Consider the following 26,123-nt stretch of genomic DNA (forward strand, 5'->3'; position numbering starts at 1 on the left):
GACCACCGCTCAGTTCCATTGCTCAAGGTCGCGCTTTGGTGTCTGGCACGACGTGTGCTCGTCACTCTCTGGTTCCTCTGGAGCGCGCATTTTAAATTACAAACTACCGTTGAACCGTCTCTTCATCGAGCCAGGATACGTGAGTATTGCTTTTATTTTATATCTATAAATAAGACATGCAAATATTCAAACACGGCCTAAATGTTACATTTATTTGTTGTCTAAAAACTGAACTAAAGTGTTTGCGATCTAATGCAAAATTTACCAGTGTAATTCTAGCTAACGTTTGTCTTTTAAGTAACGTTATGCAGATCAGAACATTAAAATGTCTTCTGGTCAGGTAACTTAAATGAAAAATATTTCAACATAACGCCAAAAGTTATGATCCATAGTGAAAATTACTTGAGTGATGGTTGACATTTTAGCACATTATGAACAGACAGCGATCCAGGAACAGACCATAGGAACAGACAGCGACTCCACTGTTAATGTTTAACGTTAGTCCATTTTTGGGAAACTAACATAAACACACAAACCAACTTAAGTGCTATCCATCGATCCATCAACACGGTATTGTTTACCTTGTTTATTAGAAGCTGTTCTTTAGTGTAGCATGTCACATTACCGATCAAAATCTTGGGGTCAGTAAGATTATTTTTAAATGAATGAATGCATGAATTTATACGTAATGTACATTAATAAATACACTAACGTTAATCCAAGGTAGGACACATCAAATTGATCAAATATGACAGTTAAGATATGTAATCCACGTAAATATGAAGCAGCTCAACTGTTTTCAACATTGATAATAATCATAAATGTTTCTTGAGCATCAAATCATCATATTAGAATGATTTCTGAAGGATCATGTGACACTGAAGACTGGAGTAATGATGCTGAAAATTCAGCTTTGATCACAGGAATAAATTACAAATGGTAATACTAGATTTCTTATATTGATTTTCTTTTATTTCTTTACTCAGCAGGCTATGTTCTTACTCCTAGCTTTCAGTCAGGCGACTGGAGCAGAGACCTGGAGGACAAAACACCCATAGAGCTGCAGGACAGGCCTGTTAATTTTCCATCTGTTTCAAACAACAAATATTACATTGCGTCTCAAAAAAAGGTAAACAACATATGAAAGTAAAATGCATGTTTTGGGCACTTGTGATCCATATACAGCACCTGCAGCAGTACGGAGCAACTATACACACATTCAGTGATGCCACAGCAACATTTAGGCCATTTCTCTTTTAAGGTAATCTTTCTTTTGGTAACACTTTAAAGGGTTATTACTCACCCTCCACACCCGTAAGACCTTCATTCATCTTCAGAACACAAATAAGATATTTTTGATGAAATCCGAGGGTATCTGATCCACACATAGGCAGCAACGTCATTGCACCTTTTGACGTCCAGAAAGGTAGTTAAACACATGGTTAAAATAGTCAGCGTGACTACAGTGGTTCAACCTTAATGTTATGAAGTGATGAGAATACTTGTGCAAAAACAAAACTAAGATAACTTTATTCTACAAATTTGTCTGTCCCGTGATTCTGCTACATTGTTTACGTTCAGCGGTTCCGTGTTTAGGTCAGAACGCGGGCTCAGTATTCGCCAGTAAAATTGTTATTTTTGTTTTGGCACACAAAAAGTATTCTCATCACTTCATAACATTAAGGTTGAACCACTGTAGTCACGTTGACTATTTTAACCATGTGTTTAACTACCTTTCTGGACGTCAAAAGGTGCAATGACATTGCTGCGTTAGTGTGGATATGTGGATCAGATACCCTCAGATTTCATCAAAAATATATTCATTTGTGTTCTGAAGATGAACGAAGGTTTTACGGGATTGGGACGACATGAGGGTGAGTAATTAATGACAGAAATTTTAATTTTGGGTGAACTAACCCTTTAAAGTCTCATTTGTTAACATTAGTTTAGTATAAGCAATGAGCAATACATTTGATACATTTTTATTATTCATCTTTACAAATGTCAGTTAATAATAACATGGCTGTTCATTGTTTTTTCTTAACAAATTTTTTTAGATTTCTGAAACACACCAAACATGGATGACAAGAGTGAAGGACAAGGTTATGGCTCATCAATTTTAAGGTAAGATAAATAGAGCTTTTTATGAAAAATAATCAGAATTTTACCATTTTGAGATCTCACACACAGAGGATGTTTTGGGAAGATTTCTCCTGTCTGCTCACTAGTCACTCTGGTCAGTCCCGGTCTAGTCCTGTCATATCAATCTCCGATCTGCTCTGTTCTCTGCCCCTGTGCCTGCAGCACAACCCTCTCTGGTCCCGGATGTCTACAGGTTTCAGACTCATGCCTCAAGGTTTCTGCGCTTGCATCTCTCTGGATTTGTTGATCTTTCCTGGACTCATTCTGGTTACCAATCTTTTCACCTGACCTTTGACTATGCTCACCTGTCAGCCATGTACAGAGCCCAATTTTGTTCAATAAATGTTCTGAACTGCCTTTGCTGTTTATTTTTTATTTATTAAACATATATATTTGCATACCTTTTTGAATATCATATGCAGTTTTAATAAAGTTGAATTATATAACCTTGTATGCAATTTTTACTCTTCAAAGTGTACATTTGCAGGTGTTGATTATAATTGATTAATTTGTTGCCCATAAATAATAAGTATAAACAATATATTTTAAAGTATTATATAGTGATTAAAAATTAACGACAAAATATAACATGCAGAATGGGAAATATTTATAATCTACTGTTAAAAAAAAAAAAAAAAACGTTGTCAGAACGTCGTGTCGCAGTTGCTCAAAGTTGCGCTATAACGTTGCTACAGCCCTGTGGCGTCTTACAATTCTACGTTGTCACAACGTTGTGGGCACGTAGACCGCGACGTTGCCATAGTAGAACTGCAACGTGCCACAGACGTTGCCACAACGTAAATGTGTTTGCTGGGTACTTCTTCATGCTATTAAACTAGTGAACTTATAATTCCATCACTTACCTTTGAGTGAATATCAGATTTGATCGTTAATTTCAGAGTTTCTGAAAAGAAATGTTGTTTTTAAGAAGCTTCCAGTTCATCTGTTTAGTTTCACTTTCTCTGAAGTCTTACACACGTGCAGTGATGTCATATAGCTCCACCCATAATCAAAAATATGAAACAGTTCCTAATTCATCTCTGCTGAGTGTGTAAACCATAGGCGTAATTTGCGGGTGGGACATGTCCCCACCACTTTTTGAAAGGGTCGATATAGACACCTTAATCGCCTACGTCACTGTGACGTCACCGCTCTAGCTGGAGGCAAAACATAAATAAGAACTCATAGCAGGCGCGCTAAAAGTTTTTGACTTTAAAATGTCGTCTTGTTGTGTTTTTGGCTGCCAGAATAGAAGGAACAGCACTTTTGGTTGAAAACTAAAGTTTTACCAGATCCCGGCAGACATTCCTTAACAGAAATCAAAAAGATAATTGTGGTTGAATGCAATACGGCGTACAGACTGGACGGAGACGATCATAAATAATACTCGTGTTTGCAGTGCACACTTCATATCAGGTAAAATAATCGATGCATATGTAATGGTGTGTTGGTTTTATCTAGTACAAATCAGCAAAAATCGCCAACTTTCAGCGCACTAGCTAGCTTAAATGTTAAACAAACATACAGATGGGTGTGCCATCCTTTGAATGGTCTCTTAAAATAATCCACATTGCTAGCCATAATCAGTTAGCCCAGCGTTAGGTTAAATTAGACAAAATTCCCCGAACCATCCGAAAGTAATTCATATGTTGTCTAGGAAATATCCAAAACTTAAGTTAATTTACAAAAATAGCTGTCACGGTCCCGAAGAGTCAGTGACTGTACATATTCGGACAGTTCTGAACCTTCTTCTGCATCTATGTTTAATAAATCCCTCCTAAAACATGCTAGCTTACACTTGTCAACATTGAGTCCAGCGCTATGGTCCAGCGTCTCTTTTTGCCTCCAGCTAAGCCCCGCCCACCAGGAAACGTTGCAATGTTTACAAACTTTTAAGGGGTCTATTGTCCCCACCACTTTTTGAAACATCTCGCGGCATCTCGCGAATATCTGATACAAAAGAAACACCTCTAGTTGATTATCAATTTGTGTTAATAATAGGCGATCTGGCGCTGGGATGTGTTGTTTTTGAAATCATGTTGAGTGCTCGTTGTCGCTGTTATCAGAGGCGCAACAGTGTTCTCTTGGCGCTCGTGCACACTGAGCCGTGTTCACACGGACGAGCGCTTCAATCTATCGCTGTTGCGGAGACATTCTATTCGTTACGTTGAAATCACAAAACAAAAGACACATAAACGTGTCCCTGCTCTTGATATACAATCACTGACGAACATCTTTGGTTTTAATGAGAAAAAAAAAAAAATCACACATGGCTGGATTCGAACCCAGAATCTCTTGCATGCTAAACGAAAATAATACCTCCAGTCCATCAGGACAATTTATTTTCATTAGCGGATCCACGTATTTATTAACTAATATACATACTCTCGAGACATTGTATTATAGCGGATGTAAGGAAGAAACTATCATATTAATTTTAATATCATATTATTATTATTGTAATAATACAATTACAATGCCCCCCCACATACACATTCCTGTCCCACCCACTTTTTAAAACAAAGTTACGCCACTGGTGTAAACATTGTTATAAATATATAGGCAGACTATATGTGTAGTTTTGTTTAGTTCCTTAATGCCCACTGTAGGACGAGCGCACACGTCACGATCCTGAAGCGCGAATCTCAGACATTTAAATTTCAACGGTTATTTTGGCGGTGATTCTGGCGGAGATTCTGCTGATTTATCAAACTAAGATATGTGAGTATTGCTTTATTGCATTTTTTGTCAGAAAATTTTAAATAATTATCATCAAATTTATGAAATTCTCGTCAACAGTGTTTATTCCCAGTGCAGCACAGGAAGACCATATTACAAATATGCTGACAATATAGCATGGAGTACTATTTGTTTGCTCTGAGTCTGGACGATGTGTGAGGTTCAGATGCTGGAGGAGCTGAAAACGAAATGAAGGGTGTTGTGTTTTCTGGTCCATACTCCCAGTAGGTGGCGCTAATGCACTATTTTGTAGTCTAAGTTCTGAAGGAGACAATATATGTCAGTCCATGCTGGATATTAATGGTTTAATCCGTTTAATCAGAGAAATGGAGAGAGAGAAGGCGTCACTGGAGGTTGATGGAGAGAAACCACAAGCTGAACGGAGAGGTTTGTACAGGATAATGATTTATTTCATTCTAAACCTTAATTACTGTTATTGTTTGTCTTTACAGTATTTTATTTTGTTCTGCTTTGATTTGAATTTGATTCGAATTGATTTGATTCTCACAATGCAAACTTCTAACTCAGTTGGAGGTAAAGTTGATGGAGAGAAACCACGTTCCAGAACCCGCTGTCACAAGTGTTGAAGAACGTTTTGTTCCGGATAGAGGGATTGGGAATGCAGAGCGTCAGAAAGATCCCGTATGGTATGGGTAAGACTTTCAGTGTTTAACAGCATTTTATTTCAGCTGTGACGTGTTCATGCACTTTAGATTTGTTTAAAAACATAAATTGTACTACATTAATATGAGTGAAAATCTTCCAGAGAGTTGATATTGTGTTTCTGTCTGTCAATGATGTGGAGAAGCTTGCGACGGTTACACTGATGGAGAAGTTTGTTCCCACCGTCTCCGGCTCTCAGAAGCTCCTGGCATCGATGGACTGCCGTCAGCTCACTCAGGTTCACGGATTCACCGATATTGTGGTCAAACCAAAGTGAAAAACTCTAAGTTTTAAGTAGGCTACATTATGAAAATGTACTTTTTTTCACCTGGGTTGCTATGCGTTTTTGACGTGTTTTTGACTATATTGCAACTTTGCAAGTAGCATATGGCAGTCTGTTTACCCTAAATCCCACCTTATCTGCTGATATTTCAGTCATGTAATTCAGTAACAGGCTAGCTACCACGAAGCAATGACATTTTAAAATATACACGGGTTATATGCTACGCTTACAACTGTTTAATACAAAAAAAAAAAAAAAAAACTGGAACAAAGTAGCATGAATTGCATGAAAATGACTTGAGCTAGCTGTATTTTCTTTCTTTTTTTTTCCTTTCTTTTTTTTTTTTCTTACCTCTGTCCTCCGCTGCAGCAGCCAAATTTAAACTTTTTGAAAAGAGTTTGGTTAATTTTAGGCATTTGGCAGCATCAGACTTAAGAGCCTTTTTTTGCTTTCTTGAACCTTTTCTCCACCGCTTTTCCTTTTTTCTAACTTTTACTCGTGTGGCGCTCTCTCTCTGATGACTGATTTTGACTGAGTTTGATTGACAGGCTATCTAACCAATCATAATGCCATATCCACATTTATGTCCAAGAAAGCAGTTAGATTAACGTCGTGGATTTGAATTTTAAAAATGGTGTGTAGTGTCACAGGCCGCTACAGCAATCTGTCAAGACACATTAAAGAGCAACAAAACGGTATTTATTTAAATTTCTCTTGTCTGTCGACGCATTGTCAGTGTTCTTTGCTCAAATGTATTTTTCACTCTGACAGAGCATGATGTGTGGAGTGAGAGCGCCACAGTAACTAAAGGGGGCGGGGCGGCCGGCCCATCTCGGGACCAACTGGGCCGGCCATTTCTTAACATTTATTATTCTTAACATTATTATAAACATAGTGAAATCATCCTATGCGCTTTCAGCCTGTAAAAACAATTTATTTATTTTGGATTTATTTATTATTGGATGCCCATGCGAAATATTCTGAAATTAAGAAAAAAGACAAAAAAACAATCAATAAACAGCAAATATTTTTACATTAAAGCTTAAAATTTGCATTCACATCATCAATTTCACTAATTTGATGAAGAAAAAGTAATTTTGAAACACTGCTGAAACGTCTCTAACATAAAAACAACCCCTGGAGAGCATCTGTGAGTTTTACATTTTTTTTTTTTTTTTTTGCTTTTTAGCCTGTCGCCCAGAATGAGATCACGCAAAGCATGCATTAAAAAAGTGATCAAAAGAACTCAACAACGAAACGTCATGACTATCTAACGTCACAAATCAGTTAAGACACATTAAAACATCCTGCGTGACCGTACAAAGTTCTCGCCACCATTTCCTCACATTAATGCTAGCATGTCGTCAGGGTTTAGTAAAAGGAGAGAACTATTTAATAAACAGTATGCATGATTTAGTACATTAATTAGGGAATGGGTGAATTAATCATATCGTGCATTTACTTAAAATGAGGGAACGAAAACCTGCTCACATATTGTTAAATCGTGGCCACGATACATACATAACATTATATTGCTAACGTTTTACAAAGCTAGCTCATCATTAAGAACACTCGAAACTTTTCAAATGTACAGACTTTGGTGATGACAACACAACCATTGAAAGAAATTACTGAATAAATTAAATCTAAAAATCGGCAATATAATGCAGTTTATTGCTTACTTGTCGAGACTCGAGTGCAGATGGAGTGCAGTGCAGATTGGAGAAGCCTTCGATGATCACGGGTATTCTTTCAGCGTATGCGCAGATTCCTTGCTTCAAGATGATGTAAATTTTACTTGATTTTCTTAAATAGCGTCAAGTACTTTATTAATTTGTGTAAATATGCCAGAGAGTCACAAGTGAAATTTACTTGTCTGTTGGATGTCTAATATATACAAGTAAAAATTGAGTACATGTTTAGATTTTACTTGATATTCTAGAGTTTTCACTTTTACAAGATTATTCTAAGCAAAAGATGCATGATTTTTCCTGTTTTATTTACTTAGCCATAAAATAATTTTTTTACAGTGTAATAAATAAATGTTACACCCCCTTATGCTCACAGATATGGTTTGACCCAAGTTTTCAGCAGCCAAAGACACTGACCTGTTCAAACAGATTTTTAACGCGTATACACGTCAAATACACATATTTAACACGTAAAATACACGTTAAATACGTGTGAAATACACATAATTAACGTGTTGCTGACGTGTTCAAATTCACGTGTTTTTGGCCCATTTGGCCTTCCATACAAACACGAGATGGGGCGTGGTGCGCGTATGCGGGAATGAATGGTGTGTTGCGGAGGGAGGGCATCTGAGCTTGACAAAGCCGACCTGATTTATAATAATTTTTTAATTCAGTAAATATATTTGTTTGACAGGTAAGCTGTGCGCAAACAGGAATATATATATATATATATATATATATATATATATATATAATTTTTTTTTTTTTTTTTTTTTTTTTTTTTAAAAGCACCCCAGAAAAAAACACTTTCTCTCAAGGAAGAAAAAGGGCAGGTGCCCAAGCCCTTTTATGTCTATGTGTGCACGTGCCTGATTTTCATTTCAGTCAACAATAAAAATCCTGTTTTATTCATATCCTGTCTGCCTGTTGTTTATGTGAGCATATTCATCGTTCTCCAATGTGTATATGCATAATATTTAGCAATATGTTTTATAAGAAATATCAGTTATAGAACTGAACTCTTGTCTTTATTCAGATATTACAATATAAACCAAAAATCACAATATTTCACAAGTAATTCAATGTTGACAGCTGGAGAGAGAAAATGGCTTCAGAGATTTCTTTACAAATTCATATGTAGAAACACTCTATATAATATATATTATTATATCAAATAATATATTTAATTCAAAACTCACAAATATTTCATTATACAGTCACGGCCAGAATAATTGGCACCCTTGTTAAATATGATCAAAGATGGATGTAAAAATAAATATGAATTGTTTATCCTTTTGATATTTCATTCATATTATTTGTAAAAAAAAAAAAAAAATCTAACATTTTATGAAATAAATGTTTTTCTCCAAAACAAATTGGCCACTTTTTTTTTCTTTTTTTTTTTTTAAGATGAGGTTAAGTGCTCACAAAAGAGATGAGTTTTCAGCTGTCTTTTGAATATTGCCAGGGATTCAGCATTCCGGATGAAGGCAAGAGAGAGTTCCACCAGCAAGGAACAGTGAATGAGAATGTTCTGGAGAGTGATTTCGTGCCTCTCTGTGATGGTACCACAAGCCTTCGCTCCTTTAATGAGTGCAGGCTTCTGGTAGGAGTGTAGACTCGTAAGAGTGAGTGGAAGTAGGAGGGTGCGAGCGTCAACGCCTTCAATTTGATGCGAGCAGCAATTGGTAGCCAGTGTAGAGAGATGAAGAGAGGTATGACGTGGGCTCTTTTGGGCTCGTTAAAGACGAGACGTGCTGCAGCGTTCTGAATCATTTGTAGAGGCTTGATTGTGCATGATGGCAGTCCAGCCAGAAGAGCATTGCAGTAATCAAGCCTAGAAATGACCAGGGCCTGGACCAGAAGTTGTGTTGCATGTTCTGATAGTTGTATAGTGCAAATCTGCATGACCGAGCTGTCTTTGCAATGTGGTCTTTGAAGGTCAGTTGGTCATCAAGGATTACTCCAAGATTTCTGGCCGAATTTGATGGGGTAATTGAGGATGTGCCAAGCTGGATGCTGAAATCATGCTTTAGAGTCGGATTGGCAAGGAAGACGAGAAGCTCAGTCTTAGCCAGGTTGAGCTGTAGATGATGTTCTTTCATCCATGCCTAGATGTCCGCCAGACAGCTAGAGATTCGTGCAGCTACTGTGGGATCATCTGGTTGGAATGAAAGGAAGAGTTGTGTGTCATCAGCATAGCAATGATAGGAGAAACCATGTGCCTGAATGATGGGACCGAGTGATGTAGTGTAAATGGAGAAGAAGAGGGGTCCAAGAACTGAACCCTGAGGAACCCCTGTGGTCAGTTGATGAGCTTTGGATCCCCTCTCCAGGCAACCCTGAAAGACCTTCCTGTGAGATAGGATTCAAACCAGAGAAGTGGAGTACCTGTGATGCCGAGTGATGAGAGGGTGGACAGGAGGATCTGATGATTCACCATGTCAAAGGCAGCAGATAGATTGAGCAGAATGAGAACTGATGATTTGGAATCAGCCTTTGCAATCCGCAAGGATTCAGTGACCGACAGCAGTGCAGTCTCAGTCGAGTGACCACTCTTGAAACCAGATTGACTGACGTCCAATTGATTGCTCTGTGAGAGGAAAGATGACACCTGATTGAAAACAACTTGTTCAAGTGTTTTTGCTATGAATGGTAGGAGAGAAACAGGTCTGTAGCGGTCTACAAGAGACATGTTTAATGTGGGTTTTTTAAGCAGTGGGGTTACCCCAGCCTGCTTGAATGTGTTAGGGAAAGTGCCAGTGTGGAGAGATGTGTTGATAATGTGTGTAAGTGCTGGTAAAAGTGTGAGAGCGATGGCTTGTAGAAGGTGTGAGGGGATGGGATCTAGAGGGCAGGTAGTGGGTTGACTGGAGAGAAGAAGTTTAGATACTTCTGTCTTAGTGAGGGGGGAGAATGAAGAGAGGAGGTGTGTGGCTGTGTGTGTGGTTGGTCTGAGTTCCTGTGTGTGTGGAGCGGAGAACTGAGTGCTGATGGTAGAGGTTTTGTCAGTTGTTACGTCCCCCTTTTGTCTAAGGGTGGCGGGAGAGTAACATATAGAAATAAAGACTAAAAATTGTATCCCTTCTAAAACACAGGGCCAAAACGAGAGAGAGAGTTGGTTCTGTCGGCACTCCCAGAACTCACACAAACACAGATTAACTCTTCAAGGGTTTATTTAAAGTAAAGTCTCTTATAACAATCAAGGATAATGCAAAACAACGGGGAGAACTCAAACAAGTAAAGATAAATAACGGGAAGACGCTTCTAGCTTCAGGAGGGGGTTAAAGCCAAAATAAACAAAAGAAGTAAACTATCTGGGAGTAAGGGAGCCTACATAACCTATCAAACAAAAACATCAAATAAACAACAAATCTCTTACCTGACTACCTTACTAACCAAAAACAGGAGAAAACAGGGGTTAGTAAAAACAAAAGGCACCTCCCTACTGCGTCTGCAAACATTAATAATGGGCAATTACATACTGCCACAACAGCAGATACAACAGGTTTTCTTAAAGAAGCTTTCACAACAGAAGTTCTGGCAGGGAAGATAGGCCATGCTCTCTCTCTAGTGAACAGTCAGTTCCCTCTGTATAAATGCAAGCTCCTCTCCACAACACTAATGAGGAACAGGTGGCATCAATTGGGTTCCTGCAAGAGGACAGGGAGGAACAGAGGAAAACGGGGGGGGGGGGGGACTACACTTCCCAGCAGGCAGTTGGCATCAAGAAGACACAGTCACATACACATTCACAAAATTAAACAACAATGAATGACATACATCCTGGGACGTAACACAGTGAAAAAAATAGCAAAATTATAAGCAGTTAGGGATGAGGTGGGTGGTGGTGGAGGGGGCAGAGGAGAGAGTTGAATGTTTTGAAAAGTGTGCGTGTGTTTGAAGTGCTGTTGATTTTGTTGTGGAAATAGGAAGATTTAGCAGCATGAATTTCAGCAGAACAGGATGAGAGCAGAGACTGATAGCTACTTAGGTCAGATTGGACTTTTGATTTGTGCCATTTCCTCTCTGCAGCCCTGAGTTTGGTCTGATGTTCACGAAGAACATCAGATAACCAGGGATTAGAGGGAGTAGCACGTGCAGGCCTGGATGGAAGAGGACAGATACTATCTAGAGAAGAAGTTAAGGTGGAACATAAAGTGTCTGTTGCTGTATTCACATCCAGAGAGGAGAATTGTGAGGGTGAGGGAAGGGAGGATGATACAGCAGAGGAAAGATGAGAAGAAGAAAGAGAGAGCAGGTTTCGTCTGAAGGTAACTGGTAAAGGGGTTGGTGGTGAACAAATGGGGTGCTGTAGATTAAAAGTGATGAAGAAATGATCGGGAACGTGCAGAGGTTTTACCAAAATGTTGTCAGTGATGCAGTTGCATGTGTAAATGAGGTCAAGCTGGTTGCCAGATTTATGTGTACTTGTGGTGATGAGCCGATTGAGATCGAATGAGGCTACAAGAGAGAGGAAGTCTGAAGCATATGGCTTCTCTAGATGAATGTTGAAATCGCCAAAAACTACAAGTGGGCTACCATCCTCTGGGAATGAGGACAGCAGCATGTCCAGTTCCTCTACAAAGGTACCCAGTTGGCCTGGGGGGCGGTAAATTACTACAATATGAATTTTGACAGGAATTGAGATTGTAATAGCATGAAACTCAAATGAATTGTTGTTGCAAAGAGAGGAATGAGTCGAGTATTTCCAATTGTCAGAAATGAGAAGACCTGTGCCCCCACCCCTCCCAGATTGGTGAGGGGTATGAGAGAAAGTGAAGTTGTTAGAGAGAGCAGCAGGGGTTGCTGAGTCCTCTGGACGAATCCAGGTCTCAGTCAAGCCCAAGACATTAAGAGAAGAATTAGTAGCAAAGGCTAGAATGAAGTCAGCTTTGTTAACTGCTGACTGACAATTCCATAGACCCACAGAGACAGAGAGAGGAGTGTTAGTGTTATAAGAGGAGTGCCTTTTACGTAAGTTAGTGGAGCGTTGCCGAGAGACAATAGGAATGTGTTGAAAGCACATGCTGAGGATGAAGGAAAAGTGTGAAAGTAAGGAAAAACCTAAGTGCCTACCAGTGTTGCTGCTCGGTCAAGTCGCGCAGGTAGAGTCGCAGGTCTTTACCTGAGTTGGCCTTCACACGAGGAGGCTGAACACTCCCGCTGACGCTTTCGCAACGGCGCACACACACAATTAATATACTGCTTATTAACATGTGATTGAAAACAGCTAGGTCCGCCCTGCAAATTAGCACTGCAAAAGCCAAATGGCTGTGAATGGCTGAAAACCAAAACGAAACTTTGCTCAAGTGCGGACAATAACACCAATAAAGTCTGCAAACGCAGCTGTTATTCTAAACAAGTACAATAAAAATACAATTATAGTCAAGGTAGAAAATAGGACAAGTGCCAAATCAAAAAGGAAACCTTCCTAGCAGCAAATAATAACACAGAACAGATATTAAAGCTGCTGTCCGCAATTTTTCCTCTTTGTCGCCATCTCTGTTTGAAACATGCGATTGCAGTCATATGCGGAACAGTTATCTGTACGGATGAATCTAATGTTTGCTGTCAGTCACCGCACCGGTGTGGATACTGAACATCAGAATCACAGATTCTACGTCTTGAAAGTATGACCAATATAAGAATTTAACATTTCTATAATATTCTATAATTAACATTTCTAGAATATAAGAAGTAACATTTCTGCCACTTTTGTTCTGACCAACTGAGGGAAAAAGCATTAGGCCTACAATAAATTGCGCTGCCAATGATGATTAAATCTAACGATCGCTTAGCCCGGATCATGCCAAACCGTGCAAATTATTATTACTGTTATATTGTTCTCAAATTGTTACTGTTAACAACATCAGCATTGCGTGACTATGTATTTAGTGTGTATTAGCGTTACCTGTAGATTTCAATTTCTGTATCCACTCCACAGTCCAAGTCTTTTGCTTTTTGACTACGGGTGAATCTCAGTTGTCACTGATGATTGTCATTTGGATCTTTCTGGATTACAATCCACCATCAAAATTATTAGTTTAATTATTTCAGCTGCTGTGAGAAAAGGCTATAAATGTGCCGCTACCGGCAGCATCCTCACATGATGTAACTGGACAGGACTCCTTCCTTTGTTTACGGACGTGATGTAATGACGCACAGGAAATCCGCCATGTCGCTCTTATTATAAAACATTATTACAAGCTTACTGTTGTGAATCGAAACAAGATAATTAGATAGTTTTGAACACTGGCTGGTTATGTACTTGCTCAAAAGTTGATTTTGGATCATTTTTAACCAAAAAAAGTTGCGGACTGCAGCTTTAAGCAAAACACTTACACGCTCTTGCCGCCACCACTGCCAGCTCGCTAGTCCTTTTTAATGAGTGAAATATCTCTGAAGTATATTCCCATATTTACACTTTTTAGTACAGGTTTTTTTTTTTTTCAATGAAAGGTGAGATTTTTTTAAATAAAAGATAAAAAGGATTAACAATGCAGATTTATTTTCACAGACGCCTTTGCTCATATTTACCAATATTTATTGCCAATAATTCTGACCATTATAGTTTATTTACTTGATTCTGGTTTGTGCAAATTGTTTTTTTGGTTTCTATTTATATATTCTGAAAAGATCAGATTCATAGTAAATCTTTTTTCAGATTTGATGTTTTTTATGCGATTCAGCTGACAGGTGTGATGATCAGTGGGTTTGAGTTTTTACCTTTATCATTAGGGTATGGGCTAAAAAATGGATAAAGTTTGTCAGTGAAAGTCTGACCAGTGAAAGAGTAGATATGAGATCTGGAGTCTATATATTGATTCTCTTTCCTCAGAAACACAGTCCAGTATCCTTTTTCAGGAGTCAGTGTGATTTTCACCTTCCTGTTAATGGATTCTCTAATCACTCCTAAACCCCAATTAGTCTTTCCCTTCACCTGCACCTCAAAGTAAAATCTCCCTGAACTGAATCCCTCCTTTGCCAGAACACAAAGACTCTCAAATCTCTTTGGGTTTTCTGGGACGTCCTGGTTAATGTCTCCATGACTGACTTGTTTTCCATCATCAGACAGGATGAGAGATGGATTCACTGTATCAGGATCCAGAGTCACATCCACTGAGAGAGATCAGACATTATCAATCAACTTACTTCAGATCAAACACTTTCATAAGTACAGTATATAATTAGCAAAGTATTGTCAGTGTATTGAAGAAAATGGTGTCAGTCACTGTACCTGCAAACTTCTGCACAGACTTCAAACCTGTAGACACTGATGACAATATAATGATGAATTATTATAGGAATAATTTCAGGTTTACAGTGAGTTTATCTCTATTGGCTGCATCAGTGGCATGTAGTGATTTCTGGTTATGTATTATTGTTTGTACATGGATAGTTATGTCATGTTGCTTATATGTCTCTAAAGTAAGTTAAAGTAATACTGCAGTAACTGGTTATGGCATAAGTTAAAGTTTGAATTTGTAAATTGTAATTGAATTGTAAATTTTGCTTCACATAGACTAGGTTTAGTAAGTGATTTTATCATAACAGTTTAATGCTAACATTGCAAGTTTAAGTTACATTGTGGTTATGTTTTTGAAACATTGTGAACATTTGCAGACAGATTAAATAATTGTGATGACCAGCAGCAGGTCACCAATGTTTCTATTGGTTACACTTTATTTTAAGGCATCTTTGTTACACTGTAATTAAACATTTGTGCTGAGAAATATTAAGAAACTACATGTTCTTACTGTAGGGTTGGGATAGGGTCTGGTTAGGATTAGTTGCAGCATGTAATTATGCATCATTTATAGTTATTACCATGCTAACTACATGTAACAGTGACACTATAAAATAAAGTGTTACCCTTTTATCACATATAGTCCTTGAAAATGTATTTTCTTAGATAGTTACCAACAAATATATACACTGAAAAAAATGATTTTTTGATGCTGTTCACTTTATTTAAACAACTTATTTTGATTCAACACCATTGTATTAGGTTTCTGGTTCAAATTCAATTGCTTCATGTTAAATTAAGTTGAAACAATTACTTTTTGACTTAACTTGATGTTTTCATATTAGAATAACATGTTTCAATCAAGTAAACCCAACCAGGACTCAGTCAAACAGGATTTTAACTTCCCATCATGCTTTGCAAAGGGGATGAACTAGGAGTGTAAATGTTGAAATAAAGTGTTATTTTAAGCAGTTTTTAGGAAGATGAGAAAATGGAAAGACTTTTTATTGTTTACTGTTCTATTATGTTAGTATTTAAAAGTTTCTGTTAATTAATAGTTTTAGGGTTACCATTGTGGTGAATTGTTGCACTTGTGCTTGGGTTGAGGACCTGCTAACAAAATTTCAAATTACTTTAATAAGAAAATAATCACTGTGGTAGTGCTCTGGGTTGCATTTCCCAAAAGCATTGTAAGCCTATGTTGATTGCAAAACCATTGCCACCAATGGATTTATGATCAATTTAGGTTTTGCAATGTTTTTGGTTAAGGCAATTTAGGATGAATCCAGTATCACATCTAGATTTCTAACACAGAACATCACAAAATTAAACAATTAAACAAAAATCAATGTATATGAAAACTTTTTATTTATTTATTTATTGCTTTTTATTTATTTTATTTTAAATGAACACAATTGATTCTAGTTAATTTAACATGGTTGATTCTATTGGTTTTTACTTGTCTCAATCATGTGGAACCACTGTCCATGATTGAATTGAGTAAGTTGGACATAACTATTTTACATAGATTCTTCCTTAGTCAGTTGTTTTGTCACAACTCAAGGATATTGCATAGAGTAAAAATAAACCTTTAATGTTAACAGAAACTAAGTTGGTTGTGTGGAACCACTGTCCATGATTGAATTGAGTAAGCTGGACATAACTATTTTACATAGATTCTTCCTTAGTCAGTTGTTTTGTCACAACTCAAGGATTTTGCATAGAGTAAAAATAAACCTTTAATGTTAATAGAAACTAAGTTGGTTGTGTGGAACCACTGTCCATAATTGACTTGAGTTAGTTTAAAGTGTCATTTTTTTGAGTGTATATACACTGTATTTGATATTCACATACCAGTTTGACTGAGTTTTTCATTTAGCTTCCCATGTAGAGTTTTCTTCAGTTGAGTCAGAGCTCTTTTCAGAGAGTTCACATTCACATCAGAGTCAATCCTGATCTCAGTCCAGTTCTTGGTGTGTGGACGACTGGACAGGGATGAGCACATCTACAGCAGGAGAGAGAGATGTCACACTTATTCTGTTATCTTGTCTTAGTTTCATTTTCATGAACTTTTAGTTTGCTCAACATTGTTTCCTGTTTCCGTTGTTTGTTACTATGGTTACAGATTAATTTGATCACACCTTGTATTCTGTTCATTATCTGTGTAGATTTAAGTTCCTGTGAGTTCTCATTTCACTGCTTGCTATAGAGTTACTGCCCAACGCCATGCCCCCTAAAAGTAAAGTTTACCCACTGTCCAGAAAGGAGACCTAAGCCATGGAAGATTATATCGAAGAAGCACTAAGCTCAGGGTTCATCCGACCCTCCCTTTATCAGAAACTACAGTATGATTGCTTCTCCCCTGACATCTCTCTTGAAAGGAAAACCTACCAAGCTAAGGTGGACTGAAGAGGCCAACCAGGCATTCAAATTGTTGAAAGAAAGGTTTACAACAGCCCCCATGCTAAACACCCTAATCCGGATCTCCCGTTTGTGGTGGAAGTAGACGCTTCTGACTGCGGTATAGGAGCTGTGCTCTCTCAACGTCACGGCCAACCCGGTAAACTATACCCATGTGCATTCTTCTCAAGAAAGTTAACCGCAGCAGAGAGGATTTATGATGTAGGGAATAAAGAACTTCTGTCCATGAAAGCAGCCACCGAAGAGTGGAGACACTGGCTCGAGGGAGCAGTCCACCCCTTTCAAGTAATAACTGACCACAAAAATCTAGAATATATCAAGAGAAACGGCTTAACCCACGGCTGTCTCGCTGGTCCCTATTTTTCACCCGATTCCAGTTTACTGTGACATATCGACCAGGCAGCAAAAACAGTAAGGCAGATGCCCTATCCAGGCGGTATGATCTCCCCACTGAAACCCTCACACCCGAATGCATTCTTCCTCCATCTATTATCATCACTCCGGTCACCTGGAACATAATGGAGGAGATTCAGAGAGAACAACTGCAAGACCCCGCACCTGAGAACTGCCCTCCTAACAAGCAGTATGTTCCACAAAATTTACGTCATAGAGTAATGCAATGGGTCCACACCTCTGTTAGCGCCGGTCATCCAGGTATATCTCGCACCCTTCACTTGCTACAGAACTCATTCTGGTGGCCCTCAATGACAAGAGGTATAACTACTTATGTCAAAGTCTGCCAAGTCTGTGCTCAGTCCAAGACCCCAAAAGACTTACCTTCAGGCCTCCTCCATCCACTACCCATCCCACAACGTCCCTGGTACCATCTCTCCATTGACTTTGTAACCAATCTACCACTTTCCAATAGCTTCACTGCTATCCTGGTCATAATTGACCAGTTCTCCTAGTCCTGTCGCCTGGTGCCTCTAATGGGTCTCCCCACAGCTACGGAGACTGCTCAAGCGCTCTTTCACCGCGTCTTCAGGAATTATGGTTTACCCGACAATATTGTCAGCGACCGAGGAACTCAGTTCATGTCCCAGTCCATTTGGAGAGCCTTCTGTAAACACCTGGACATTAATATCAACCTCACGTCAGGTTACCACCCTCAGTTGAATGGGCATGTTGAACGACTCAACCAAGAAATTGGGAGATACCTTCGATCATACTGTAGCCAAGAACAACACCGCTGGTCTGAATTCCTTCCATGGGCGGAATATGCACAAAATTCCCTGACTCATTCCTCTACTGGCCTGACCCCCTTCCAGTGCATCCTTTGATATCAACCCCCTTTGTTCCCGTGGTCTGGCAAACCTTCTTTGGTCCCTGCAGTGGACGACTGGATCCGACGTAGCGAGAGGGTGTGGGACAGAGCACATGTCCACCTGCAGAGAGCTGTGAGAGTACAGGAACTCCAAGCCAACCGACAACGTTGCCCACATCCTCCCTACCAACCAGGTCAACGGGTCTGGCTTTCAACAAGGGACCTCAAGCTGCGGCTACCCTGCAGGAAGCTCAGCCCCAAGTATGTTGGTCCTTTCAAGATTCTGAAGCAAATAAATGAGGTGACATACCAATTAGAGCTTCCTGCTAACTACCATATCTCTCCATCCTTTCATGTTTCCCTCCTCAAACCGGTCCACCCAGGAGCTGACCCTGAGGCTCAAGAGCCACCACCACCACTGGACATTGATGGAACTCCTGCTTACAAGGTGAATGAGTTACTAGACTCAAGATGAAGAGGGGGTCAGCTCCATTACTTGGTGGACTTGGAGGACTACAGACCTGAGGAGAGATCGTGGGTAGCCGCCCACGACATCCTGGACCCTTCTCTCATCGACGACTTTCATCGTGCCAAACCCGACAGACCAGCGCCCAGACCACAGGGACTTCCACGTCGAGTGCCAGGAGGCGCTCCTAGAGGAGGAGGTTCTGTAACGCCACACCAGCAGAGGGAGCCCTCACCTGAGTACTGACTGTGTCTCTTCCTCACATCTAACCTCGAGGGCATAAAGTGTGAGCACTGTGATTTATTTTCCATCAAGGTGTTCCCTAATCCTAATATTCCAAATAAGAGGTCGTGATAAAATGGAGTCAGCTAAAAGTTTAATTGAAATTAAATTACTTTGCACACCAAAAAGACAGAACATGCAGAAAACTTTCAGCCACATCACTGGACACCGTCGTTGGGCCAGTTGTGTGAATCTTACAGGACAGAGTGTTTGTACTGTAATATTGTACATGATGAGTCAGATGTTTACAGACCTGTATGAGGTGGAGATGATCGTCAGTGCATGAGATCTGCTCCAGCTCAGTGTTTCTCTTCTTCAGCTCAGTGATTTCCTGCTGCAGCTCTTTAATGAGATCTTCAGCCTGTTTCTCTGCTTCTTTCTGCTGTTCCTCCATCATCTTGAGCAGCTCAGACTGACATCGCTCAATGGAGCGGATCAGATCATTGAAGAGCTCAACACTGGAGGATTTCTCTTTCTCTGTGTTTCTCTGATAAATGAGAACAGGTAAAAGTTCTATTTGTTTATACACTGCTCAAAAAATGAAAGGAACACTTTTTAATCAAAGAATAGCATCAAGTCAGTTAACACCCTGTGCATTTCACAGATAAGAGCAGGTTCACCCTGAGCATGTGACAGACATAAAAGGGTCTGGGGAAGCCGTTGAGAACGTTATGCTGCCTGTAACATTGTTCAGCATGATCGGTTTGGTGGTGGGTCAGTGATGGTCTGGGGAGGCATATCCACCTCTACTGGCTATACATTGGCACTTTGACTGCCATTAGGTATCGGGATGAAATCCTTGGACCCATTGTCAGACCCTACGCCGGTGCAGTGGGTCCTGGGTTCCTGCATGACAATGCCCAGCATTATGTGGCGAGAGTATGCAGGCAGTTCCTGAAGGATGAATGAAATTGATACCATTGAATGGCCCCTATGCTCACCTGACCTAAATAGAACACCTCTGGGACATTATGTTTCGGTCCATCCGACGCCGTCAGGTTGCACCTCAGACTGCCCAGGAGCTCAGTGATGCCCTGGTCCAGATCTAGGAGGAAACACCCCAGGACACCATCCGTCGTCTCATTAGGAGCATGTGGGGGCCATACAAACTAGTGAGTACCATTTTGAGTTCCTGCAATGAAATTTCAGCAAAATGGACTAGCCTGCTGAATAATTTTTCACTTTGATTTTTGGGGTGTCTTTGAATTCGGTCCTCTGTATGTTGATAATTTTCAATTCCATCAAACGATGTGGCATCCTTTCATTCCAAACACATTACCCAGTCCATAACAGTATAGATATCCAGCATGATATTTTTCCCCACTGAGATCTGATGTGTTTTTAAAGTGTTCCTTTCATTTTTTTGAGCAGTGTATATTATGTATTACATATTATTTAAAGGGATTGTTCAACCCAAAATAAAAATTCTCTCATCATCAGTTACCTGCATGTCACTTAAAATGCGTAATTTTCAGTGGAATACAAAAAACACTCAAGTGCACCAAGATTTGTGCTCTATGGGAAAAAATAACTTGAGGGTTACTGGCAGAACTCTCAATTTAATTCAATGTATTTATTAATTAGATTGAAATATGATGGTGCATAACATTTTTTGAGATATATTTTTTGGTAGGATAGTTAAACAGAAAGTGAAATGGAGAGGGGGATTGAAAAGGACCATGAGTCTGGAAATGAACTCTGATTGATCAAAGCACAAACCTTTCTCAGCTCTACTGAGTGTTTGATCTCTTGAATCTTCTTCATTCTGTCCTGGATCATCTGATGAATGTCAGTCTGTCTCTGAACCAGCTGATCCTACATACAGAGAAAAACATTTATCACTGAATTTATGTTTCCATCTTCTGACAGTCTTATTTGAATTTTTCTTTTTAAACCATTTAAAGATCATACGAATTCAAAATTATTATTATTACCTTCTTCTCTTGACTCTCCTCCTCTATAGGAACAGTGTTGTGAGTCCTGTGTTCTCCTTCAGTGCAGGACAGACAAATACACGTCCAGGGCCTGAAATTAACACCCGACCACGCGCCAAATGCGGGTGAATTTTGCAATTGGCGGGTAAAACTGCCAATCTACCTGCCACATTGGCGGGTAGCCAATGAGAATTGAGTGATTCATTAGTTGTTGTTTTTTGCGTCTGTTGTTTTTTTTTTTTGTTTTGTTTTTTTTTAAAGTCCGCCATTTCGTTGGATATTAGCTCAAAATGTGGCGGCACATTACTGGGGTAAAGAGGCCATCTGAAACGAACAACCAACAAAAAGATGAGGATGAGTCAAAGAAAAGTAAAAGACGACGTTTTAATTCAAAGTGGACAATTGGCGACAATGGCAAGGTTCGTGAGTGGCTGATTTATGACAGCAGTACAGACGAAATGTACTGCAGTGACTGCCGTATGTATGGCTCAGAGAAAGCGAAGTCAAATCCTTTTGTAATCGGGACTAAAAATTTAAAATTAGAAGCAATTAAGGACCACGAGTCATCAAAAAGCCACCTACACACGATAAGTTGCAAAATAGCAAAGACTGCGCTTCCGGAGGAGACCGCTGCGGTCAAGGCACTGACGTCCATGAAAGCAGCGCAGTTTGAGAGGATGCGACTCCTGTTTCGGAACGTTCACGCGATCGGCAAGAAGATGAGGCCCTTCTCTGACTACGTTTGGATGTGCGAGTAAGTATTAATCTGTTGGTGAGATGGGATGAGATGAGATAAAGCAAAGCTGACGTTGGTTATGGTACAATGACAGTTACACAGATGTGTGTGCGTGTGTATGTTGAGTTGGGAACCAGTGAGAAAATGTCCGGTACCCGGTAACTTTACCAGTAATATTAATATTAATTTAGTTCTGCTTAACGGTTCCTGAAGGCTGTAATTAACAGTTGCCAGACTAAATCAGCCATCAACACAGCCGTGTGTGATTTGTTTACATACGAGCTGCGGTAACTTAGGTCTAACTTATATCTGTTGAGTTAGCACGGTGTGTGTGTGTGTGTATACCCGTTTTTCTATCCCGGTGGGGACCTCAACCTGAATGCACACAGACTCATGGGGACTCGAGTCGTGTCACAGTGGGGACCTAAATAGAGGTCCCATGCGTACACAAGCTTATAAATCATACAGAATGAGTTTTTTTGGAAATGTAAAAATGCAGAAACCTTTCTGTGATGGGTAGGGTTAGTGTAAGGAGATAGAATATATCGTTTGTACAGTATAAAAACTATTAAGTCTATGGAGAGTCCCCACAAAGATAGTGAACCAGACGTGTGTGTGTGTGTGTGTAGGTGCGTGCGTGCGTGCATGCGCTGGCATGCATGTGTTATCAAGCTAACTGTGAATTGTCATTGTTTCTGTAGGGTGGATGAACAGAAAGGGTTAGCTGTAGGGAAGACATACAGAAATGCAAACCAAGCCCAAGTCTTCATGCACTACATAGCAGAGGTTGAAAGGAGGAAGGTAAAGGAGGAGATATCTGCCACCAAGTTCATCTCCATAATGGCAGATGGATCCACAGACAGTAGTGTAATGGAAGAAGAGTTGGTCTACACTAGAATGAGCAGAGCAGGAAAAGTCAAGGTGCAGTTTGTGGGGATCCAGGCATTGAAAAAGGCAGATGCAGCACATATAACAGATGCAATATGCTCCCAGATGTCTGCAGTCAGTGGTGGTGAGGAGGAATGGAAGGAAAAGCTAGTTGCTTGTGGGACAGATGGAGCGGCCGTTATGACAGGATCCAAGACAGGAGTTGTCAGCAGGCTTCGTGGGGAAAGGACGTACATTTTAGGAGTCCACTGCATGGCACACCGCCTTGAGTTGGCATTTAAAGATGTAATGAAGACCAACAGTCATTGTAGGAAAGTTGAGGACCTCTTGACTGGCCTGTTCACCCTCTATCACAGGAGCCCACTGAACAGAGCCAAATTAAAGGACAGTTTCTCAGTGCTAGGGATAAAACCACTGATGCCCACCAGAGTAGGAGGTACAAGGTGGGTCTCTCACCTATTGAGGGCCTTGGACCATTTCTTAAGGGGGTTTAAGGGGATTGTTCAGCACCTTGAGCAGGTAAGTAGTAGCTTATAGGTACTGTTGTATATTATTTATCTGTCAACATTTTGATTTAACATGTCAAATGCAGTTCTTCCATTTCCAGTTTAATTAATTTTGTTCTTGTTTTCTAAAGATGCAGTCACCAGACGATGAAGGGGTAAATGCTGCTCAACAGAGCAAGGCACGAGGGTTCTACAAGCTGGTGACAGATGGAGATACTCTTAAGTTCAGCAGTTTCCTGCATGATACGTTGACTCATCTTAGCAACCTGTCAGTGAAATTGCAGCAGTCATGTTTAACAGTAGCTGACGTCCACAGTTGCCTGACTTCCACCCAGGCTGTGATCCTCAAATACAAATACAGGTAATTATATTATAATTATATGATTTAATAATTATATTGATTACTGTTTATAGTTTAAAAAGTGTTATCAAATCTTTGCTTCAGCTTAAAAATTGGTTTTCTCATTCCTAAAACCTAGTCCAATTTTACCTCCTAATATTTGACCTCCCTCTTGTCATGACTCTGTCTTGACACACATGTATTAAATTAATTTATTCTGATAAAGGCAAAACGCTCTTTACTCACACAGCATGTATCCAATGAACCACTCATTGTGATTGTATTGTAATGATTAAAACTGTAAAGTCTTGATGTACAAATCCTTTTGAAAAAAGTAAACTAAAACTTAAAACTTTGACTACAGACCTGGACCGATGCTGAGGAAGGTGTTGGATTCCAACACTTACATGGGTGTTAACCTGAGACATAGTGACACCAGCCACATGATGGCTAACAAAGACAAACTTCTGGACAAGCTGTCCGACAGCATGGACAACAGATTTGGGGATGTGGAGTCTGGAATCCTGAGCGATACAAAGATAGTGAGCTTCCAACAATGGCCTGATCCAGAAAACAGTGCAGGTTAGCATCTCAAAGCAACTTGCAATAACTTAATGTACAATTTTTTTCTAATGCCAGAGAGCAGTATGATTTTCTATTATTAAAGAACACAACTTTAAAAATGGTCAAAATGTTACACTCAAAACAACATACACTTCTACTACAAACTTTTAAAATAATCTTTTTATATAATTTCAGACTTTGGTGATTCAGAAGTGGACAGGCTCACAAGTCACTTCAAGCCGATATTGATCTCTTCTGGAGTTGATGTCGATCTGATTGCAGACCAGTGGACCATCATCAAGTCCTGCCTCTACAAGGAGCCACAGACACTGGAGAAAATCACCTGGGCTGAAGTTAACAGGATGCTGAGGGAGACATGCCCTGACTTCCTGGACCTTGTGGATCTGGTGTTATGCATGCCTGCATCAACAGCAGACTGTGAGCGTGGGTTTAATGTAATGAAGATGGTGAAGTCTGATTGGCGGTCCAGTCTCAAATGTGAGACACTGTCTGACCTGCTCTTTGTCCATCTGTCATCCCCCTCAATCAAAGACTTTGACCCTAGCACAGCAGTTGAGATGTGGCATGCCAGCAGCATACGGTCAAGGAGACCAGACCTCATGAAGATGCAGCAGCAGTGGAGGAAGAGGAGTGCATCTGCTCCTTTTTTGTGGACTCAGATTAGCAGCAGTCAGTATATATGAATATGACATATGACTATGTCTGTGACACAGCAAATCAATGAATTAAAAAGATTTAAAAAATTATAGTCTAAGAGTTATTATTACTTATAATGATTTCGTTAATAACTTGACAGCACTTAAATGTGTATTCTTACAAGTTAAAGAACAATGTTTGTGTGATTTCTATTTTTCACCTTTACGAGGCAAAAAAAACCAAAACAAAAAAACTGGCTGGTAAAAAGTTACTGTGGCAGGTGGATTTTTAAATCCACCTGCCACAGTGGCTGGTGGTCAAAAAAGTTAACTTCAGGCCCTGTACACGTCTGATCATCTCTGCAGAACATCTCCAGAGGTCTCTCGTGTTTCTGGCATATATAATCCTCCAGATTTTCCACAGCGTTGATCAGTGTGTGTTTCTTCAGACGTGGGACTCTGAGATGAGGCTCCAGATGATCATCACAGTAAGAGCTTTGACACATCAGGCAGGACTTCACAGCTATCTGCTTTCTTTTATTGCAGATGTCACAGAACACTTTAGATTCTCCTAGATTGAGCTTCTCCTTAAAGTGTTGCACAACCTCTCTGAGTGTTGAATTAATCTTGAGATCAGGTCTTCTGCTGAATCTTTCTTTACAGAATGGACAGAAGTAGGTCTGTGTGTCCGTCCAGCACTTGCTCAGGCAGGTTCTGCAGAAGTTGTGTCCACATGAAGTGGTGACTGGATCAGTGAACACTTCCAGACAGATGGAGCACTGGAGCTCCTCATTTAGTTCTGGACCACTGGAGGATGCCATGACTGAAAAGAAAATGATAATATATCATCTACATTGCTGAAGAGAGCAACTTTCATAATTAAATGCACTGAATAAATTAGGCTATGGATGTTGCATGTTAAATACTATTATAAATAACAATGATTATTTATGTACCACTGTTTATATGTCAGAATGTCAGACCCGCCTCCAACACTAACCCTAACCACACCGAGCCTATAAGCTCCACCACTAACTTCTGGTCTGATTGCTGGTCTGTACTTTCAGCTCTGTGGCACTGCAGTTGGGTACTATTAAGTGGTAGAAAAACAACTGAAGGTACTAAATACAGAAACTAAATATTTAGAGTTTGGTTTAATAACTCCATTTTGATTAATTTGAGTAAAAAGTTGTTTTCTTTACCAAGAAAGTGGCAAGATGAAAACCACTATTTTCTTTTTCAAACTTTCACATAGCATCTTTTGGTTATAAAAACATTAAAAATTTAAATCTACAT

The 26,123-nt window shown here is 39.6% G+C and overlaps 2 protein-coding genes across 2 annotated transcripts in view; both read right to left on the reverse strand.

Annotated features, from left to right (window-relative positions):
- The window catches only part of LOC137009275 (E3 ubiquitin-protein ligase TRIM39-like), a 44,749-nt gene extending 41,644 nt beyond the window's left edge, over nucleotides 1-3,105 (reverse strand). The window contains exon 1 of the mRNA XM_067371342.1: nucleotides 3,006-3,105. The gene's annotated coding sequence lies outside the window, so the exon portion shown is untranslated. The remainder of the gene's footprint in view (nucleotides 1-3,005) is intronic.
- Nucleotides 3,106-14,209: 11,104 nt separating this feature from the next.
- LOC137008818 (E3 ubiquitin-protein ligase TRIM39-like) lies at nucleotides 14,210-25,648 on the reverse strand. Its single transcript, XM_067370532.1, has 7 exons — nucleotides 25,176-25,648; nucleotides 21,138-21,228; nucleotides 20,923-21,018; nucleotides 19,457-19,690; nucleotides 16,625-16,775; nucleotides 14,762-14,788; nucleotides 14,210-14,643 (listed from the first exon to the last, which is right to left on the reverse strand). The coding sequence occupies exons 1-7, from the start codon at nucleotides 25,646-25,648 to the stop codon at nucleotides 14,210-14,212; spliced, it is 1,506 nt and encodes a 501-aa protein (XP_067226633.1).
- Nucleotides 25,649-26,123: the final 475 nt, after the last annotated feature.

The sequence above is a fragment of the Chanodichthys erythropterus genome, chromosome 20 (genome assembly GCF_024489055.1).
Source record: "Chanodichthys erythropterus isolate Z2021 chromosome 20, ASM2448905v1, whole genome shotgun sequence".
Lineage (NCBI taxonomy): Eukaryota > Metazoa > Chordata > Actinopteri > Cypriniformes > Xenocyprididae > Chanodichthys > Chanodichthys erythropterus.

Coding starts and splice junctions, on each gene's coding strand:
- LOC137008818 (XM_067370532.1), bottom strand. CDS start 25,648: ATGGCATCCTCCAGTGGTCCAGAACTAAATGAGGAGCTCCAGTGCTCC. Junction 19,691..20,922: donor ACTCAGTAGAGCTGAGAAAG/GTTTGTGCTTTG, acceptor CTCATTTATCAG/AGAAACACAGAGAAAGAGAA. Junction 14,789..16,624: donor TGAAAAACTCAGTCAAACTG/GTATGTGAATAT, acceptor CAGTGTCTACAG/GTTTGAAGTCTGTGCAGAAG.